The 21428-nt window shown below is 44.9% G+C and overlaps 2 protein-coding genes across 3 annotated transcripts in view; one reads left to right on the top strand and one right to left on the bottom strand.

Moving 5' to 3' along the window:
* Positions 1-1656: 1656 nt before the first annotated feature.
* Ginm1 (glycosylated integral membrane protein 1) lies at positions 1657-14411 on the top strand. 2 transcript variants are annotated; one of them, XM_029482851.2, is made up of 8 exons: positions 1657-1812; positions 3178-3237; positions 4667-4763; positions 7169-7320; positions 7999-8155; positions 8635-8765; positions 11574-11737; positions 13784-14411. In XM_029482851.2, exons 1-8 carry the CDS (start codon positions 1699-1701, stop codon positions 13890-13892), a joined length of 984 nt encoding a protein of 327 aa, XP_029338711.1. In that variant the 5' UTR covers positions 1657-1698; the 3' UTR covers positions 13893-14411. The 2 variants fall into 2 exon arrangements, with proteins under 2 accessions (XP_029338711.1, XP_021030042.1); XM_021174383.3 differs by having other exon boundaries at positions 1658-1812; positions 8632-8765.
* A 5248-nt stretch (positions 14412-19659) lies between these two features.
* Positions 19660-21428, bottom strand: part of Katna1 (katanin catalytic subunit A1) — a 46207-nt gene continuing 44438 nt past the window's right edge. Inside the window, exon 11 of the mRNA XM_021174288.2 lies at positions 19660-20018. Coding sequence (XP_021029947.2) covers positions 19820-20018 — 199 coding nt within the window. The 3' untranslated portion in view covers positions 19660-19819. The remainder of the gene's footprint in view (positions 20019-21428) is intronic.

Raw genomic sequence — 21428 nt, 5'->3', positions numbered from 1 at the left:
TATTCTACCTAACAGGCCATACATACAACTATGTGTCAATCAGTATGCAATCCTGTATTAAGAAAACTCCTTCCCCGGGGGAGCTGTGAGCATCTACCCCTACTTCTAAGGTCTATGACAAGCCAAAATATAATCCCACCAGCATTCGCCCAGGAAATCCTTGGGTTTATTGGGCTTACGCATGTGAGGGGTTAGTAACAGAAGTTTGGGGACCCCAGGGCAATGGTGGGAAATCACCATGGCTGAGGGCTTCTCAGTAGCCTCCTGGCTGGAGCCCGGTCTCCTACTCTTCCCCAGTCAATATGCTCCAGTCCCTCCCTGAAGTTCAGTGCGATTAGGACAGAATTGTTTTCCAGCTGGCCTCACGACCTGAGTTGGATCCCTGTAAGCCACATGGCAGAAGCTGAGAACTGGCCCCCGGATGTTGTCCTCTCACGTCCACATGACACCTTGCTCCACAATAAATACAAGCTAAAGGGTTAGAAAAAGGGTTTGGAGAGGTGGCTCAGCGGTTAAGGCCCCTAATTGCTCTTACAAAGGACTAGGGTTTGACTCTCAGCACCCACATGGTGGTTTACAACACATTTACATAAATTTTTAAAAATTAACAGGTCAAAGAAAGGTCTACAACTTCATTTCATAGGTTAGGAAAGTAATGGAGCAGGATGTGGAGACATGTGAACCGGGCTTCATTTGGTGGCATTTTCTCTCGACGCTAAAAGTACAGTGTGACATTTAAGGTAAGGGCCAGGTCCTCAGCCCTGACCCATGACAAATTATCAGTTTCCCAGCTCTAGTGCAATCTAATCAGATACTTGGGGCTGTAAGGAGGCCCAGTACTTCATAAACTTCTTAAGAAAGTCTCACATGGCCGGGCAGTGGTGGCGCACGCCTTTAATCCCAGCACTTGGGAGGCAGAGGCAGGTGGATTTTTGAGTTCGAGGCCAGCCTGGTCTACAAAGTGAGTTCCAGGACAGCCAGGGCTATACAGAGAAACCCTGTCTCAAAAAACAAACAAACAAAAACAAAAACAAAAAGTCTCACCTGTAGCCAGAGGTGGCAACTTATGAGTCAGTAGGAATGGTGGTGTTTGCCTGTAATCTCAACACTCAGTAGGCAGAGGCAGGAGAATTGTCACAAGTTGAATGTCAGGTTGGTGTAGATAGAGGGTTCTGGGGCTGCATAGTGAGAACCAGTGAAAAAGCAGGTACCTCTCCAAGTGCTAAATTTTTATTTTTCATTCCTGACAGTTTATAAGACACTAGTTGTGCTTTCATTTTTGTAAGTATATCAACATATTGATATTAATGAAAAAGTACCATCAAGGTTGAGGTGAGAGGGTGGCACACTTCTGTAATTCCAGCAGGATCAGTAAGTAGTTCAAAGCTAGCCTAGGCTACTGTTTCGAGATCCTGTTTCGAAAGAGAAAACAAAATCACACTCCAAAAGTAAAGGCTTCATAAAGAATCGCACTTGTTTGGAGAAAATCCCTTTCTCATCCCAAACGCCCGGAGGACGCTCACAAAGTTGGCTCCGCCCATAGACGTCAAAGGCCTGCGAAACCCCAGCAGCTCGGTCGACCCGCCCCATTTGGGAGGGGTCGGCCCCGCCCTTCTGTCCCTCCTCTCCCCTAGGCCCCGCCTCGCCCCGGACCGCCACGCCCTCACCTCCCGCCTCTCCGCGCCGGTGTTGTCCAAGATGGAGGGCGGCCTGTCGGCGCCGCTGTCCGTCCCGCTGTTGCTGTTCATGGCGCTGCCAGCCGCGGGATGGCTGACCACCAACGCGCCCAGGCCGCCGTCCACAGCCCCGCAGGTAGGGCTGGGCGGCCGCAACAGGCCGCTCCTCTGCCGGGACCTCCGGGAGGACGGGCGGGGTGACGCTGCCCCCTCCCGCAGGTGGACAGCCGAGAGTGCGGGGCTGGACCGGGTCTGGCCGCCGGGAGAGAAAGGTGGGGCTTTCCGGGATGCCGGGCGGGGTGGGTCCCCCGAAGGGGAACGCAAGGAAGGCGCGCAGGCGTCCTTGAAAGTGTGGTCAAAACTGCGGCCATCGAACTTGAGTTTCGTAGCGGCTCTAGCTTCGGTTCGGATCCTGCCAGGCTTTGCTGTCGAAAATGCGTGATCGCTAGTGACTTCGGTCGTTTGTAATGGCTCCTTCCTGGGTTAGGGCCCGGCCCTGGGCCCTGGAGATGTTTGTGTTGCCCAATTAGCAATTTTCCAGGCCACCTGTGTCTGCTCGGCCGCGACCAGGAGGGAGTGCCTTTCCTGGTCGCGGGGCCACTCGGGCTAGCGACTGAGGGAGGCTGAAGGTTTATCCCCTCCCGGATGGGCTTTTTATTGTGTGTGTGTGTGTGTGTGTGTGTGTGTGGTCGTGGGGGTGGGGGGAGGAGGAGCGGTCCTTTCCTGCGTGATGGGTCGGAGATGAGCTTCAACATCCCAGGGGAACGAGATTCAACCGCTCTAAGGTCTGACAAGTCTTTCAGATTCCTGGCTTACTGTGAGAACCCTGCCATTGCAAAATGCCTGCCCATGTTTTACTCTTGTTGCCACACTGGCCTTCAGTATAGTAGGAGAAAGTTTAGAGATTATAAAATTCGAGTTTTCCCCAAATGACAAGAAACTTATTTGGTAGGAACACACTAAAGAGAGAAGTGACTGTCATGATAAATGTCACTTGTTATGTTTAAAACTTTACTTGTTATGTATGTGTGGTGTTGGATCGGGACGTACACCGATGGAGGTCACAGAATAACCTTGTGTGGATTCAGTGTTCCCCACGGTCCTGTTTTGCAACAAGTGCTTTTATAACTCTTGAGCCATCTCCAGCTCTTCATTCTGCTTGTAATGTTTTAGAATTATGCTAGAACTCTTTTGAATACAGAAATCACAAAGCAGCAGCAACAACCTTGTAACTCTTAAGCACACTTGTTATGAAATTGTAGGTGAGCCGCAATTGCTTCTGGGTAAAAATAGCAACTGTGCGGACAAGCACCAGGAGACCAAAGAAGTACTGGGTGATTGTAAACTTATAGAGATGTGGACTTATTTCCTCTCTTTTAGAATTTTGGAGATTCTTCATCATCACTTGTGAATCCAAGAAATATTTGAACTTGCCCGCACAGTCAGTTTATTTTCAGTATGTAAAGTGAGTATCTGTCCAACCTATACCTTTGTTTTGTAGAATGGCATCCAAATCAATGTAACTACCCTGAGCAAGAGTGGGGAAGTGTCTGAAGAACAGGTTTGTCTTCTTTGGATTGTATTTTTACTATAATATTTAGCCAGAAAGTTTTACTGATTGTATTAGTCCATTTTCTGTTATTACATTGGAATGCCCAAGGCAGGCTACTATATATAAATACATGAAATCTATGTCAGGCTATATGAGGCTTTGCTAATGAGGCTAGGTGTAGCACTTCATTCCTGTAATCCCAGCACTTTGGAGGCTGAGGCAGAAAGGCCTTACCTCAAATTAAAGTCAGCCTGTGCTTCTTAAGTAGGGAGACTGTCTTAAGAAACCCAAAACCAAGGACTGGAAGGATGGCTCAGTGGTTAAGAGCAGTGACTGCTCTTGTAGAAGATCCAGGTTGGATTCCCAACGTCCCCAAATGGCAGTTTATAACCGTCTATAGCTGACCTAGACCAGCAGGTCAATCTCCAGTGACAGGCTTCTGAGGGGATGAGAAGATAAAGAAGATAGAAAAGTTGGGATCAGGGGGCTTGCATAAGCTATGTCTTATGTCAAGCAAGCTTACGATATACAGTGTCTGTTTTATGGGAAACATGGTACTGTGTCAGTAAAAGCCTGCCGTACTGTGGGGATAAGTCAGCAGGAAGTGATCCAAGCAGTTCTACACAAGGGGGATGCTGGATGTCTCAAGGGTGTCAGAGGATGGGGTTGGGACACACAGCGTAGCCCCTTAGGGTGGGACCTGTCGGGTTCTCAAAGATCAGAATCTGTAGCTGTCCCAAGGTCTTGGCTCCAGGCCATCCTGACTCTGCCACGCAGGCTCAGGTTTAGAGACAGTGTAGAAGCATGTTTCTGCTATACATCAGGGCCTCAGGGAAAGCCTTAGATCAGCGTAGCCTTCAACATGTATCTTCACTTCCAGGGGACCAGCACCCTGTTTTCCTCTTAGGCACTACACACATGGTGCACAGACACGCATGCAGGCAAAGCATCTATACAAATAAAATAAAAATATATAACTTTAAAAAAAAACAAATCAAACAAAACAAAAGCCCTAAACAAAACCAAAAGGGCTTTTGATGTTTTCTTTTAGCTTAGTTACAGAGGCTCAAGAACATAGTGCTGGTGTTGGTTGTCTTTGGTCTTATGGCAAATGGTACCATAGTGATAGGAGCTAACAGGAGAACAAATTTATTTTGCCAGATACCAGATAAGAGAGACTGGGGTCTCACAGTGCCTTTGAAGACATTGTTCTAGGGATTAGACATCTACCACTAAGCTTTGTATCTTAGAGGGCCCCCCTCCCCCAAACATCGCCGCTTAGAGAGAGACCAAGCTCCCAACACATGGGTCTTTGAGGGGCAAGCACATTCAAACTATAACACCTGCTACACACATAGTTAGATGCTGTATTTGATATGAAGACTTTGTGGTCATTTATAAACCATTGAAATTAATGTATATGCTGCTTTATTTCAAGGTTGTTCTTAACATAACCTATGAGCGTGGGCAGGTATATGTAAATGACTTACCTGTAAATAGTGGTGTAACCCGAATACGCTGCCAGACTTTGATGGGTGAGTACTATTGAATTGTTTCCAACATTGCTGTGTCTTTAATAATACTAAATTAGTTCTGCTGTGACGTGTGACCTTAAAGTGATACATTGTTTCTATAGCTAAGGCATTTAAAACCAGTTGATTATTGAGATGCGGTTTACTTGTTCCTTCCTGGGCCTGGCCTTTAGTTGCTGGTAGGTTAGAAGTGTAACTGTGGGCATAGGTGTGGGCTAGCCAGCTGGAGAATCCTCGTTCTCATTCATCCCGGTTGTAGAAGATAGATAGTAATTGTATGTGCGGCTCCTCCTTTATTGCTCTTACTCATCTGTCAACAAAATGCTCTTCTTTTTAAAGACTCATTTCTTTTTATGTGCATGGTGTTTTCTCTGCATACATAGCTGTACCATATGTGTACCTGGTACCCAAGAAGGCCAGAGAGGATGTTGGATCCTCTGGAATAGGAGTGGTTAGCAGTTGTGAGCCACTGTATGGGTTCTGAGAACTGATCCCAGGTCCTCTGCGAGAGCAGCAGGTGCTCTTAAGAAAAGCCCCTGCTTTTCTTTTTAAACCTCAAGGGTTTTGGTTATTTAAAGAATCGAATAGTGTTTGTTGGACTGTATAATTTTATTTGAGTAACATAAAGGACATGGGAGATGTCACTCGTGCTCTGTGCCTCGTGAGAAGTCATGACTGGGCCTGTCTGGCACTGAGGTGGCGAGTTAAGCAGGGTTGTTCATTCATGCCTGGAAGCAAGCATCACTGAGAAAATTCTTTCAAAGCTGATGACTGCAGTGAGGAGGAAGTCAGCACCAGTGGATTTTGCTGTTGTGAATTTATTCTACGGTAGGGTATGAGAGTACCTCTGTGTTGTATTTCTCCTGTGCCCCAGGCTGTGGGCTTAGACATGCTGACCAGGCTGGGAGGGACACTAGTAAGTAAATAGGACTAAAACACTGATTTATTAAGCCAGTGACATGCAGATTTGTGTTTCCATAGTCCTAGCTCCTGGCTTGGCCTAGGTAGGAGAATCACTGGGTCTGGATAACTTAGTGAGGGAAGATGCCCGCCTCCTGCCCCAGCTCAGAGAGGTGCTGAAGACAGAGCTCAGTGGTAGATATTTGCCTAACAAGTGAACTGCCCTCCCTGGGTTCCATCCTCAGCACCACAGTAAGCACAACAAAACCACTTAGACAATAAGAGGGATGCTGAGGTGTCTGGCTGAAGGAGAGCTGGTTGACAGTACCAGAGAACTCAGGGCTGACAGCACTGAAGCCCAGAGGGCACTAATCACAATTACATCATGGCCACATGCCCCAAATTACTGTGAGCATGCTATGGCTAGAGCCTGAGGAAAATCTGAGTGAGGTGACTGACAATACTAAGTAGCTAATGAATTGGTATCCAGTGTTCTAGATCAAAGGAACAGCCCTTTAACAGCTCACAATGAGTTTAAGCCCCTAGGTGTGCATTTAGGAATGTGTATCTGTGTTCTTTTTGACAAGTAGTCCTCATATTTGGTAGACAACAACTAAATGTTCATGTTGTGGCAAATTGATCAGTGTGTACCTCTTTACAAGTGTTTTAAAGATTGTCTGTGCAGGTGCCCACAGAGGTTAGAAGGGAGCATTTGATCCTATTACAGCTGTTTGTAAGATGTCTGCTGCACATGCTGGGTTCTGAACTCAGGCCCTCTGATAGGCTAGTAAGCTCTCGCAATGGATGGACCAGCTCTCTAGTCCCTTAATTTGCTGTTTGGAGAAAGTCTTGTTATGCAGCCCTGGCTAGCCACATGCTGCCTCAGCTGCCCAAGTGCTGGGATTAGAGGTGTGTACCTCTATTCCTGGCCGCTTTCTCGTTTAAAATGTTTTCTTTATCTTTGAGAATTCCATACATGTATACAATAAAATATGTTCAGATCTTTCCCCATCACCATTACAGAGGGCTAGACCTCTCTCCCTTTCCCCATCCCTGATCTGTCCAGCTATAAAAAGCCACTTACTAGATTCAGAGAATGAAGAAAAGAAGTAAAAAGTAAAGGCTTGCATGTGTGCCCTCCGCTGACTGCTGGCTTTGTGAGAGTGAGACTGACTCCCTGGAGCGGAGCTTGCTGTCCACGTGCACTGTGTTGCTCCTCACTGGCAAACACTGAAACCCGAGCAGCCACTGCAACGTGGCACATTCTGACTGCAGACCAGCAAGCGTTTCTTTATCCAATGGCTGGATGCCACTGGAAGGACTTGCCAGCTCATCTCTGCTTTTATAAATCTGAGACTGGGAAGGTCAAGGACAGAGGAAGCCAGTAAAACACATTTGCCATGGTCTTATTCCAAGTCCATGTCACAGAAATCATCAAATACAGTAACTGCTATCATGGCAATTTTTGTACAAAATCTCCCTACTTTTGTTTTTTGTTTGTTTAATAGTGAAGAGTGAAAATCTGGAAAAGTTGGAGGAGAAACACTATTTTGGAATTGTCACTGTGAGGATCTTAGTTCTCGAGAAGCCTGTGACATACAGTGCCAGCTCCCAGCTGATTGTCATCCAAGGAGAGGTTGTGGAGATTGACGGGAGACAAGTAAGACACTGTGCTTGCTAACTAGACATTCAATTTCTGTTGTGTGCAAATGTTGGTGCTTTTGTTTCTGAAACGATGAGCAAGAAGGTGCTTGTCTGTCTTTCCTGTTGCTGTGAAAGGACACCATGACCAGTGCAACTTACCGAAGAAGAAAACATTTATTTGACTGGCTTATGGTTTCAGAGGGCTAGTCCTTTATCATCATGGTGGGACACATGGCAGTAAGCAGGCAGACATGGAGCCTAGAGAAGGAGCTAAGAGCTACATCCTAATCCATGCCTCCTAATCCTTTCCAAATAATTCCACTAACTGGGGACAAATCATTCAAACAGCCTGTGGGGGCCATTCTCTTTCAAACCATCACAGTACCCTAAAACTGTCTCATCACATAACAAATCTGACATTCGTACTCCTTTTTGTCTTCTGAAATGTGCCAAGCATCTGCAGACAGAAAGAGAAGGCACTTGGTGGTGTTGGTAATTCTGTTGCCATCTCTTCAGCGCTGTGTGAATGAAGTGAAGCTGCAGCTGAAGCTGTAAATACCACACAGTAGGACACAGTAGGACTGGGAGGGAGGAAGAAGGATGAATTTCTTAGTTAGGAAATAAAGGAGGGAAGTGCACTTTTAAACTCTAGGGCATTATTTAAAGTAAATCGTACTTATTTTTTCTTTTATAGGCTCAACAAAAGAATGTTACAGAAATTGACATTTTAGTTAAGAACCAGAGAGTACTCAGATATTCAAGCTATTTCCTTCCTTTGGAAGAAAGCATGCTTTATTCTATTTCTCGAGACAGTGACATTTTATTCACGCTTCCTGACTTTTCCAAAAAAGGTATTTTAAAAAAAAAACATTTAAAATGTTAATAAAATTAGTTTGCTTTATATACTTAAAAAGAAAAGTGTGTGTGTGTGTTTGTGTGTGTGTATGTGTGTATGGATACATGGATACCCCAAGAGGCCAGAACAGAATCAGAGCCTAGAGCTGGAGTTCCAGCATGGCAGCTGAGAACTGAACTTCTTGAATTTGCTCCTGTTTCCCAAGTCTAGGGTTATAGAACTGAGCCACCACGCCTGGCAGAACTGAAAATGTAGCTTTTCTGTGTGATAAAACAGTAATTTTTGTAGCCCCTTATAGTGGTCTGAGTTCGTCTTTCTTCCTGGTAGTAACTCAGTAAATAAAATTCTTATTCTGTCACAGCGAAATGCATGTTAGTGCCGTATTCACAGCTATTACTGCTGTGCTCTGGCAGGGCTTGTAGCAGAGGCCAGCTGCTCCTGCAGTTTGCTAACTTACTTCTCCCTCTTCAGTAGGAACTGTTAGCTCACTGCAGACCACCAGCCACTACCTCATGGGGAATGTGGAAACCACTGTGGATGGAAATGCTTTACCTGGCAAGTTGCCTGAGACTCCTCTTAGAGCAGAGCCTCCATCTTCATACAAGGTAATTCAAATACTTGGTGGTATTTTTTTGCTGTGCTGCCAGAAGCAGTTATGGTTATGATGAAGATAAATGTATCCTTTAGAATGAAGTAGAAAACATAAAGACAAAACAGCTAATCACGTTTAATGATGGATGTGTTTGGTTTTGATGTTGTTATTAAAGACTGTAGCCTAGGCTGAACTCCTAGCAAAACCTCCTGTCTTTATCTCCTGAGTGTTGGTTCTGTTGATGGGAGTCACCATGCTTGGCTCACTTGGGGTTGATTTTATTTTTGAAACATTTATGTATTCTGTGTGTATGCACATAGGCATGTGTGTGCTGTGCATGTCACAGGGACAACTGTCAGGACTTTGCTCCTCCTTTGCCTGTTTATCCCAGCAACCACATTCAGGTCACGAGGCTTGAGCACAGCTTTCTCACTGAGCTATCGCACTGGCTAGGTCTTTTTTTTGTTGTTTTTTTGTTTTTGTTTTTTCCGAGACAGGGTTTCTCTGTGTAGCCCTGGCTGTCCTGGAACTCACTCTGTAGACCAGGCTGGCCTGGAACTTAGAAATCCTCCTGCCTCTGCCTCCCGAGTGCTGGGATTAAAGGTGTGTCCCACCACCGCCCGGCTATTATCTTAATCCTACTGTGGTATTCATAGTGTTCCTGTCTCCCTCTGGAAGCTTTATCAAATGATAGTGTCAGGTTCTGATTAGCACGGCATGGACTTCATTAGTTGGGAATCTTCAGTTCCAAAGCTCATTCTCATGTCATGCCCGAGTTTTTAATCATTTAGCCCTCGCCTGTGTATGCACAGGTGCAGTGTGCGCTCAGGTTCCCGGGAACGCAGTGATTGAGTGCTGTGAAATGCTACATTTGGAGCATGCTGTTTAGGATTAAAATGTGACCTGCCATTTACTAGTTATGTATCCCTGGCTCAATCCTTAACCTCTTTAACTTATCTCTTCGGTTAACCTGTGCTTACTCTATCATGTACTGTAAAATATTTCATCACGCTGTCATTAGTGTTCCACGTGAAGCTACATCAGTACCGACTAAGAACATTTATATCACACATGACCTTTACAGCTATAGTTCAGGGAGTGTCCTAGTATGTCTGCCCCTGAATGGGTAAGGTCTATGCAGTAGTCCCCACTGAAGGTCAAAACTCTTGATTTGGGGTTGCTGGATTCTAGGTTAGTGGGGCAGTGTGCACCATGGCATCCCCCAAAAGGTCAACCTCAAAGGGACTGTCTTCATAGTCCAGCCCACCACTGCCCATGCATGTATTCACCAGTGGACCACCCCATTCTAAAAGCTGTGGGGCTTGTTTCTTCCCTTCCTTGTCCTTTACCTGTAAGAGTGGACAGGCCTGTCTACTAGTCAGTCAGCATTAACATTCCCTTGATGTGTGTGTGTGTGCGCGCGTGTGTGTATGTGTGCACGTGCGAACACCTGCCTGCCTGTGTTTCGGGAAGATACATTTTTAAATTGTAAAAGTTTATTTAGGTGCATTTTAAAATACAGTTTTGTTATCATATTACATATGCCCCACCCATCACTGCAGAATGAGAGCGAAGCACTCATTTCTGAGCTATTTACCTTACTCCAAACCATGCTTTTTCTTCTTCCTTCTCCTTATCTCTCTCTCTCCCTCCCTCTCTCTCTCTCTCCCCCTCTCCCTCTCTCCCTCTCCCCCTCTCCCTCCCTCCCTCCCTCCCTCCTTCTCTCCTTCTTTCTTTTCTTGAGTTACTTTTGACACATATGTAACCACTGTTATAATCAAGACACAGGTTGTTTCTGTCAACCCAAAGCCAAAACATTAAGAAATTTGGCTAGGCATCTTAGTAAATAACCCACAGAAACATTACACAAGAGGCCAGGCAGTGATGTATGCCTTTAGCCCGAGCACTTGGGAGATGAGGCAGGTGAGTCTCTATATGAGCCCAGTCTGATGGAGGGCAAGTGGAGTGTGCCACCAGATAGAAGAACTGGTAAGGTTGAGCAGGCTCAGACCCCAGGGAACTCTCAGAATTAAGAACGGCAGGAGTAAAGCCAACTGCCTACCAAACTACCTGATCTGGAACATGTAACCATGACACCCCACTAAGAGGTCCATAGCAGTCAGTCATGTAGCATAAAAACCTGGACTTCTCCATGCTAATGAGGTCCCCAGTCTTCAGCCAATGAGCTTCCCTTCCTGGGCATTCCTTCCCACAAAAGGTATTCAATCCCTGGTTTACCCTGAGTAAGGTGTGTGTATTCACATTCGCCATCAAACAAAACAATTTAGACAAGCAAGAACCATCCCCTTCTTCAGGGATCACCATGGGCCTTTCTCATAAAGAGCCACGCCTAAATCTCCTGGAGGAGGTCTTCTTTCTCTTGGCCCCTCCTGACTCTCAGCACTCACTGGGAACCAAACTGGTTTCCGTCCCCATCAGAGGCTCAGCTTTCCCCTTCCCTCCAAGTAAATGTCCTGAAGGGAAGCACACACCCACGGGGCCCCCATTCCCAACTCTCAGCTGTACCCAGCAGTGCCTGGGTACACAGGAGACTGGGAACCACAGCAGTTGTCCTAGACCCCGTGTTTCTCACCCAAGAAAACACAGACCAAGGACCCTCATTTCGGACTGTTGTAGGGGGTAGCACAACAGACTGTGTTCTGCTCACCCCCAAGCCCCTGAGCATGCTAGCCATTTCCCAGTGGCAAGGCAGGCATGCAGCTCCACAAAGAGAGCCCCCCCTCCCCCCATCTAAAAAGAAAACAGAAATTTAAGTTTTAGTTCGTGGAACAGGCCTTTCTAATCACAAGCCGTTTCCTAGGTAATGTGCCAGTGGATGGAGAAACTGAGAAAAGCGCTGTGTCGGTTCTGGAGCAGTGTGGCCCCGGTGCTCTTCATGTTTCTGGACGTCATGGTGGTTGGAGTTCTGGGAGCAGCAGGAGTCATAGCAGTGTTAAAGCTGCTCTTCCCAGTGTGTGAGAACAAGTAAGTACCAGAGTCTCGAGCCATCATTGATCTTAACTATAAAAAGGAGGTGGCTTCACTATATGCTGTGGTAGAAAGTATTGTATAGTACAAAATATAGTGCTAGGGTCAGACAGTGAGAGAAAAAAATCACTTTTTCTAGCCTATTTTCTAATTTTAGTGGAATCTAAATATATTTATGTACTACTTGAGATCACTGTACTCTCAGAGGTGCAACCATGAACAGAGATTTGCTGGATCTCCTAAGAGCAGAGAATGAACAGAAAACCTAGGAAGTACTGTGTGATTGGAGCCAGTGAGACCCACACCAACTAGTCTCAACTCCTGAGTATCCGTTTAGTTGATATCAGAAGACCAGTGCGGTCTTCCCCTCAGCACCATGGGGAAGACAGAAAGGCACCAACATTCTCTTACCATTTGTGAGGGATAGGGTCTCATGTGGCCCAGACTGGCTCTGAACTTGTCTGAGGATGTAGCTGAGGATGGCTTGGGCTTCTGATTCCCCTACCTCCTCCTTTGAAGTGCTGGTATTATAGGTGTATGCCAGCAAGCCTGGCTAGACCCTGAGTGTTCTTGATTTCATTTGATACTTGTAGCCACTGGCAAACAGGTTTGTTGATTCCACTCCATTAATTACTCTGACTCTCAGCTTTCACATCATAGGTCATGAAGTGCATTGCTGAATGGCTAAGAAAGAGTTAAAGTGGCCACAGAATTCTAAGGGCAAGAGGCAGAGAGCCTGTATAATCACTGCCCACTGTTAGATTTCAGTACAGTCCATTAACTGTTCAGACACTGGCTGCGCTGGCAATATCAGTGCTGGCCCTAGACTCAAAGGGCCTGGGAGTGGCAGTTCCATTAGGTCTGGTCGGGCAGGAACAGGGTTAGGAGCATCAGTTACCTGTTAACCCTGATGGCCTGAAGACTGCTTAGTTTGTGGATGCTGCCATCCAGTCTTAGGTACCCTGCTCGCTGTCTTGTTCAGTTTGGGTGTTTTTTTTTTTTTTTTTTTTTTTTTTTAAAGATTTATTTATTTATTATATGTAAGTACACTGTAGCTGTCTTCAGACATTCCAGAAGAGGGCGCCAGATCTCGTTACGGATGGTTGTGAGCCACCATGTGGTTGCTGGGATTTGAACTCTGGACCTTCGGAAGAACAGTCGGGTGCTCTTACCCACTGAGCCATCTCACCAGCCCAGTTTGGGTGTTTTTAGATGGGCCTTCATATGCAGACCATGCTGGCTCTGGATTCATGAATGACCCTCTAGCCTGTGCCTCCTGAGTTGAGTGTTGAGATTCTAGGTGTGAGCCACCACAGCTGGCTTATACATGACACAGGGAAGGGGCCCGCATCATCCTTGGATCTGGGTGCTTGGTAACCACTGGCTTGCTTTCTCTACTATGTTTTAAGCCCATTTGCTAGGTTAGAAGGTAGTAAACTTATTTAATTCAGTCCTCGGCCTTTGCACCATGGCCTGGGTTCAACAGCTGATGGGGACTGTGTTGTCAGAGCAAGAGGGAGAGCCACTGTGTCAGCGTTTGGCACCCAAGATGAAGCAAATTGCTGCATTGAATAATAAAATGGACTCTCTTAGAGCAGGATACAACTTGAAAACTGCTGTTGTTATGCCATACAGAGTAAGTTATCACAGCACATAGCCTGACCACATATACAGTCAGCTGGATTGGTTTGAAACTGACCTCAGGTGCTGTTTTAATGGGAGAAATCTGGAAAAGGTAACATAGGATCTTGGGTTCAAGATGAAACCCATTGTGTGGTCAGGGTTGTGTCTGTGGACAGAGTCTGGAAAGCTGCCTGGGCTTTGCTTCCACCGACCTACACCTTCCAGGGCAACACCAGCTCTTGCCTTGAAGACTTATGTTTCCTTCATGTAGGACCAGGCAGTGGTCTGCTCCCTTCTAGTCATTCAGTGTGTTTGCTCATGAGCAGGAAGGAGGACTGTAGCCTGAAGAAGCATTGTTATATATTAGCCTAGTAGAGGAGATTTGTGATGCTGGCAGTAATGACTTATCTTGCATTTCAGAGGAATTCTTCAGGTGGATAAAATGAATGGGATCTCGGTACCTATCATCTTATACCCAGACGGCTCTGAGAAAACAGCACAGAAACTTACAGATAAAACAGATATTTAAAGCACCATCTCCAATCATGGACTCTACTGCCCCATTGAATACCATTTTATTTAAATCATTCAATTTATACAAAGAAATTGCCAAATTCCCAAGACCTTTACAGTTGGCCTTTCCAGTGTGAGGCTCCGTGCACAGGCTGGCTGCTCAGAAGATGAATTACTAAGGAAAGTTTAAATGGAAAGAAGATGACTGAGAAATAACCAGACTGAAAGGGGAAGTGAGACAAAGCCAAGTGCCAAGACCTCCCAGGTGCCTTTGCTGCAGAAACTGTATCTATTTGATTACTATTGTAAGATTTTATAAGAAGCACTTTATAAAATTCTAATTTAAAAGCTGGAGAACTTAACACTTATTTTTTTTACTCAGTACAATGTGCCTTTATATCACATACATGACACAGTATAAAAATCACTGAAGTGTATCATGATTTGTGTTTGTACAAAACCCCTTACCTTGAATGCACCAGGATTTATAATAGTGACATGGTTTCACTGTAAAATAAACTTTTTCTTAAAAGAATTGCTTTATTTTTAATTATTGCATGGAGGAGAGAGTTTGTGCACATGAGTAAAAATGCTTGTTGAGGCCTAAGAGGGCACTGGATCTCCTGCAGCTGGAGCTGTCTGCCTTGGGCACTGAGAACCACACTCGAGTGGTGTGTAAGGGCAGGAAGAACTCAGAACACTGAGCTATTGCTCCAGCCCCCACTGAACAGGATAGATGTTGGAGGATGGGTTGGGGTACTGTGCATTCAGACATCTGGTTGTGGCCCAAGGTTCAAACACAATGGCATGATAATGAGGCTCTGCAAAGTACTAAGAGAATAACCAATCAGATGTGAGACATGCAAATGAGGTATGATAATGAGGTACTGAGACACATGGCATATCTCTGGTCTGTTATGTAAAAATTGCTGCCCATCACCCCTGATTGGTTAACAAAAAAACTGATCAGCCAGTTAGCTGGACAGAAGAGAACAGGGTGGGACTAATGATTCCGGGTGTGGGAAGCCGCATGTTCAGTTGCAGAGTGGCGCAGGCTTCTGCTGGCCACCACGCATAAGTTTGAGCAAACGACCAATGCTTATGCAGTAAAGTTTTTCACCAAAACACTGCCTGGCCCCGGCATGATAATGAGGCTCTGCAAAGTACTAAGAGAATAACCAATCAGATGTGAGACATGCAAATGAGGTATGATAATGAGGTACTGAGAGAATAACCAATCAGATGAGAGACATGCAAATGAGGTATTTTAATGAGGTACTGTGAGATACTGAGAGAGAGTAGCCAATCAGATGAGGAACATGCAAATGAGGCATAGTGCATAACCAATCCGGGTGTGAGACACGCCTCTCCTAGGCCTATATAAGCAGCACCAGTTCTGGGCTCGGGGCCTCTTCGCCTCTACAATCAAGCTCTCCCAATAAACGTGTGGAGAAGGATCCTGTTGCAGCGTCATTCTTGCTGGTAGAGTTGGACGTGCAAGATCCGGGGACAGGGGGTGTCCCAGAGAGACCAAAGTGGAAGAGAGTAGAGAACTGGGAGGTGGTGTGGAGAGACCAGGAGGATTCAATATGAGGTCAGGATGAGAGAGCAGACATGAGGAGACAAGTGGACCAGAGTGAATCAGGGCAAGACCGGATGGCAAGTAATAGGACTCAGAACCTGCCCAGCTTAGGCTTAATTAAAATACTAGGTCTCTGTGTCTTTAGGAACTGAAAAGGGCTAGAGCAGGTATATAAACACCCTGCAGGAGCAAATGGGCCATAGAAACCTCACCAAAAAATTACATTTCCAGATAAAAGTGTGGCTGTTTGGGTTAAAGTTTATTTATCTGAGGAGCACCTGTACGTGGTGTGGTATATAGGTCCTATCATTCCCATGGCTGAACTGAGGCTCAGCTCTTTCAAAGAAGTTAACATCAAGGGATAAAGGCTATGGCCTCAGTCCTCCAGTTTGAGCACAGTACAGGTACAAGCATGTTTCATCCCGTTTCTTCTCTGTCACTCAGAATTGCCCATTTCAACAGTGTTATCTGGTACACAGTGTATTCCATGTGGTACTTCTTATTGTTTCATTGTAAGAGTTTTGGTGGTAACCCATTGTAAAAACATGGCCCAAGAAACAAGAAAGTACTTGCTCTTATTTTACCTTTTCTACCAATAGCAGGGAATTGAACCCATGAATGCCAGGAATGCACTGCACTACAGAGCCACAGGCCCAGAAAGCACTGCACTGCTGAGCTACAGACCCAGGAAAGCACTGCACTGAGTTACGGCCTAGGCCTGCTAGGCAGGAAGGATGACAAGTGTGACAGTGAAGTTGAATCTTGTTGGGTTTTGATTATTGTGTATAGTCCAGGCTGGTCTTAGACTCAACATGACCTTGATCCTAGATTCTCCTGCACGCTGGGATTACAGGCAGGGAACACTATGTAAGAACTCTCAATGTGACATACCCCTAGCCACAGATGTATTGTTTTGTTGTTGTTGTTGTTTTCAAGACAGGGTTTCTCCATGTAGCCTGACTGTCCTGGAACTCAATCTATAAGGCAAGCTAGTCTAGAACTCAGAGAACAGCCCGTCTCTGCTTCCCAAGTGCTGGCATTAAAGGTGTGCGCCACCACTGTCTGGCTTCACTGGTACCCACTAGCATCCATTTGTCTTTGCTGATTCTGTGAATTGTTAGAAAAAGTACCAGTTCCAGTTCCAAGCGACAACGGCGACTTACGTTATACATTAACACACACTCGCAGATCCTAGTGAGATTTACTATGGTTCCTTCGCTCCCAGTAAGACGTGTGACCACAGCACTGTACAGAATTTCCCTGAGTGTGTGTTCTCTTCTGCTGCCTCCTCCCCACAATGTGTGTGTGCATGGGTGCCCACCAGGGCCAGTAGAGAGCATGGGATCCCTTGGAACAGGAGCTTCCTCACTTGGGTGCTGAGAATCAAACTCATTCTTTGCAAGGGCAGCAAGTTCTCTTAATCACAAATCTCCAACCCCAAATACATTACTTTCTTCTCAGTGGAAATGGAACCCAAAGGTTTACCTGTGTGTGTGTGTGTGTAGGCCAGACATCAGCCACTAGTGGTGTTCCTTGAGGTGCCTTTTTTGAGATAAGGTCTCCCAATGGACTAGGCTCTTCCCGTGGGCCAGGGTGGCTAGCCAGAAAGCCCCAGGGATCTGCCCATCTCCACTTTCCACAGGGAGGACTGCAAGTACCTACAACCAAGCCCAGCCTTTTTTTTTTTTTTTTTTTTAATTTGGGTGCTGGAGACCTGATTCAGAGCCTCATGCTGCCATGGCAAGCACCTCCTACCCCAGGACGATAACTTTCACTACACTCACTAGCTTTTCTTTGTGCCATTACTTGTCTGTCTCAGTTTTATGCTTACTGTGATTGTGAGTAAATGGGTTGATGAGTCTGCCTAGACAATGATACACAGCCTAAGTGTACGGTAGGGACACGTCCTGCACTACACAGCCTTTTTCTTTACATTTCAAATGTTACCCCCTTTATGGGTTTCCCTCCCTCCTATAAACACCCTATCACATCTTCCCTTCCCCTGCTTCTATGAGGGTGTTCCTCCACCCACCCACTTCCACCTCCTCACCTTCAATTCCCCTACACTGGGGCATCTATTGAGCCTTCACAGGGCCAAGAACCTCTCCTTCCATTGATGGCTGACAAGGCCATCCTCTGCTATATATGCAGCTGGAGCCATGTGTATTCCTTTGTTGATGGCTTAGTCCCTGGGAGCTCTGGGGAGTCTGTTTGGTTGATCTTGTTCTTCCTATGGGGTTGCAAACCCCTTCAACTCCTTTAGTCCTTTCTCTAACTCCTTTGTTAGATGACCCGCACATAGTATAGTGGTTGTCTGCAAACATCCAACTCTATTTGTAAGGCTCTGTCAGGGCCTCTCAGGAGACAGCTCTTTTCAGTATACACTTTTTGGCATCCACAATAGTGTCTGAGTTTGGTAACTGTATATGGGATGAATCTCTAGGTGGGACAGTCTTTGGATGGCCTTTCCTTCAGTCTCTGCTCTACAGTTTATCTCCATATTTGCTCCTGTATTTTGTTCTCCTTCTAAGAAGGACCAATGCACCCACACTTTGGTCTTCTTTCTTATTGAGCGTCATGTAGTCTGTGAAATGTATCCTGGTTATTTGGAGCTTTTGGGCTAATATCTACTTATCAGTGAGTGCATACCACGTGCGTTCTTTTGCAATTGGGTTACCTCACTCAGGATGATATTTTCTAGTTCCATCCATTTACCTAAGAATTTCATGAATTCATCATTTTTAATAGCTGAGTAGTACTCCATTGTGTAAATGTACCACATTTTCTGTAATCATTCCTCTGTTGAGGGGCATCTGGGTTCTTTCCAGCTCCTGGTATTATAAATAAGGCCGCTATGAACATAATGGAGCATGTGACCTTATTACATGTTGGGACATCTTCTGGGTATATGCCCAGGAGAGGTATTGCTGGATCCTCCGGTAGTACTATGTCCAATTTTCTGAGGAACCGCCAGACTGATTTCCAGAGTGGTTGTACAAGCTTGCAATCCCACCAACAATGGAGGAGTGTTCCTCTTTCTCCACATCCTCGCCAGCATCTGCTGTCACCTGAATTTTTGATCTTAGCCATTCTGACTGGCGTGAGGTGGAATCTCAGGGTTGTTTTGATTTGCATTTCCCTGATGACTAAGGATGTTGAGCATTTCTTTAGGTGCTTCTCAGCTAGTTGTATTTCTCAGTTGAGAATTCTTTGTTTAGCTCTGAGCCCCATTTATAATAGGGTTATTTGGTTCTCTGGAGTCTAACCTCTTGAGTTCTTTGTATATATTGATGTAGGATTGGTAAAAATCTTTTCCCAATCTGTTGGTTGCCTTTTTATTCTACTGACAGTGTCCTTTGCCTTACAGAAGCTTTGCAATTTTATGAGGTCCCATTTGTTGATTCTTGATCTTACAGTATAAGCCATTGGTGTTCTGTTCAGGATTTTTTCCCCATGTCCATGTGTTTGAGGCCTTTTCCCCACTTTCTCCTCTATAAGTTTCAGTGTCTCTGGTTTTATGTGGAGTTCCTTAATCCTTAATGCTTGGACTTGAGCTTTGTACAAGGAGCATTTTTGTATATGCTGATCACCAGTTGAACCAGCACCATTTGTTAAAAATGCTGTCGTTTTTCCACTAGATGGTTTTAGTTCCTTTGTCAAAGATCAAGTGACCATATGCGTGTACACAGCCTTTTTCAAAGGCAGAATAAAGTCATTTAAGCCAGGAGTAGTGACACAACCACTAGTGCACATGGGAGAAGAAGCAGTGGATCTTCTCTCAAACAATCAAGTTATTCAGAAAATACTGTATTTTTGCCATACCTCTTTTAAATGAACTTTAAGGTGAAGAGTCCTAATGTTTTTCCTTAAGATTTTTAAGAGAGAGAGCACGTATGTGTGTGTAGGTGTCTAAGGACCTCAGAGGCACCGTATCCCCTGAAGCTGAACAGAACATTAGGTACTCTTCAAACCATTGAGCCAATCTCTCTAGCCCCAAGAGTCCTGCCTTACTCCGAGAGAAAGAAAAGCTACCATGATAGCAGATGAGAAGGAAGATACACTAAGTCTGGCTATGCTTTAACAAGCTGCATGTGTGAGCATTCACTAGTTTTCTGTTATTACCATAGAACAGCAGCAACAAGCAGTGTCGAGAGGTGCTGTACTTAGCAGAAGTCAAGCAGTGCTAAATGGAAACAAAGAGCAGCTTAAAAATAGTCTTTATTCAGAACCAGAAAGAATTTTCAAATCACACCATTATGAAAGTTTACAAAAATATAGCACTCCGTGCACTGAAATTCTACATTTAATTATTTTTCAAAGACTTAAGGCAGATTCCTCACAGCTTACATGTGAGAACATAGCTAGCATGATCCAAACTCAACTATCCATTTCTCGTATCTTTCAATATCTGCAGCTGACACTGATTTAGAAATCTTCTTTAAAGCCATTTCAAAATCCTCCATAGTGGTAGGCATATGCATTGCTTCTCTTGAAAGGTTCCGGATTTCTTCTGGGGTTAGACCCTCAATACGCCGTCTCATGGCCATCAAGGATGCGTCCCTAGGCATTAAGTTTTTTAAAAAGCCCAAAGTGTTACTTCAAAACAAAAACAAACAAACAAAACCCTAACCAAAACAACAACAACAAAAAACCTGTTAATTCTCTAAGATCTTATATACATTATATGCATAGATTGAATCCTATACTGGAAAATTAGAGCTGCTTTTAGTTGCTTTTTAGCAATGCATCTTCCACAATGAAATAAATATAATTTCATTCAGTTCAGTATAAATGCTGACTGTACAGTCCAAGACTTAAGTAAAAAGGTACAATAAAGAAAACTGTATTAGGGCTGGAGAGATGGCTCAGCAGTTAAGAGCACTGGCTGCGCTTCCAGAGGTCCTGAGTTCAAATCCCAGCAACCACATGGTGGCTCACAACCATCTATAAAGGGATCTGATGCCCTCTGCTGGTGTGCAGGTGTACATGCAGCAGAGTACTCAGACATTTATATTAAAAAGAAAAAAAAGGAGAAACTTGCAATTGCATCTCCTTATCTGCTCAGAAAAGAATAGGTATTCAGCATGGAAAGAGAAAGGAATGTTAGCTACAAAAATTAAACATTTTCTCCAAAAGAAAGAAAATCAGGGCAAGCAGGGTTTCCCTCTTCCCTCTATTACAGGAACTTTCCATCAAGAATGTCTTTTATAAGCCGGGCAGTGCAGCACACACCTGGGATGCAGAGGTAGGCAGATCTGTGAATTAGAGGCCATCCTGGTCTACAAAGTAAGTTCCACAATAGCCAGGGCTATCCAAATCTTTAAGGAAGAGTTTCATGTAGCCCAGACTGACCTTGAATTGTCAGTGTTCCGGGGATGACTTACATTGCTGATTGCCCTGCCTCTGTGTTCACCACCACATGTCATGAGATACTGAGGACTACGTACAGCCAACTGCTTCATGCATGTTAAACAAGTATTCTACCTGAGTCACTTGCCCCATTCTTTGACCAATTTCATCCTTAACTGCAGTCACTATGTATGCATAGGGACAATAACTTCATCTGTATATAATATCTCTGGCTCACTTAGAAATGAAGAAGCATGGGCAGTCAAGCCCCGGAGACTTAGGTTAGGACTATGCTTTGCTGAGCATCCCATGAGTACATTAAGCACACTTCAGTGGATTCCCACCTAACACTGCAGAGAAGCAATACTTGCACTTGTAGCTTTCAAAGGAACTGTGGATCATCATATGCAAATATCTTACCAACACTTCAAGCTACCTTGCAACCATAAACATACTGTAGTGTAAAGTGGGGCTCTTCATTTTTTACAGTGCTTGGGATTAAACTCACGGCTTCACATGCTAGGCAATTATTCCACAAATGAGCTATAGCCCTTGGCTAATGTAGGCCATTTGCCTTAATATAATATAAACACTTACAAATGAAGTTTATGCTTACAAAAT

This window comes from Mus caroli, unplaced genomic scaffold, assembly GCF_978045245.1.
Source record: "Mus caroli unplaced genomic scaffold, Mus_caroli_1 scaffold_9, whole genome shotgun sequence".
NCBI lineage: Eukaryota > Metazoa > Chordata > Mammalia > Rodentia > Muridae > Mus > Mus caroli.
Note: the sequence above shows the minus strand (reverse complement) of the source record. Positions and strands in the feature narration are given on the sequence as shown.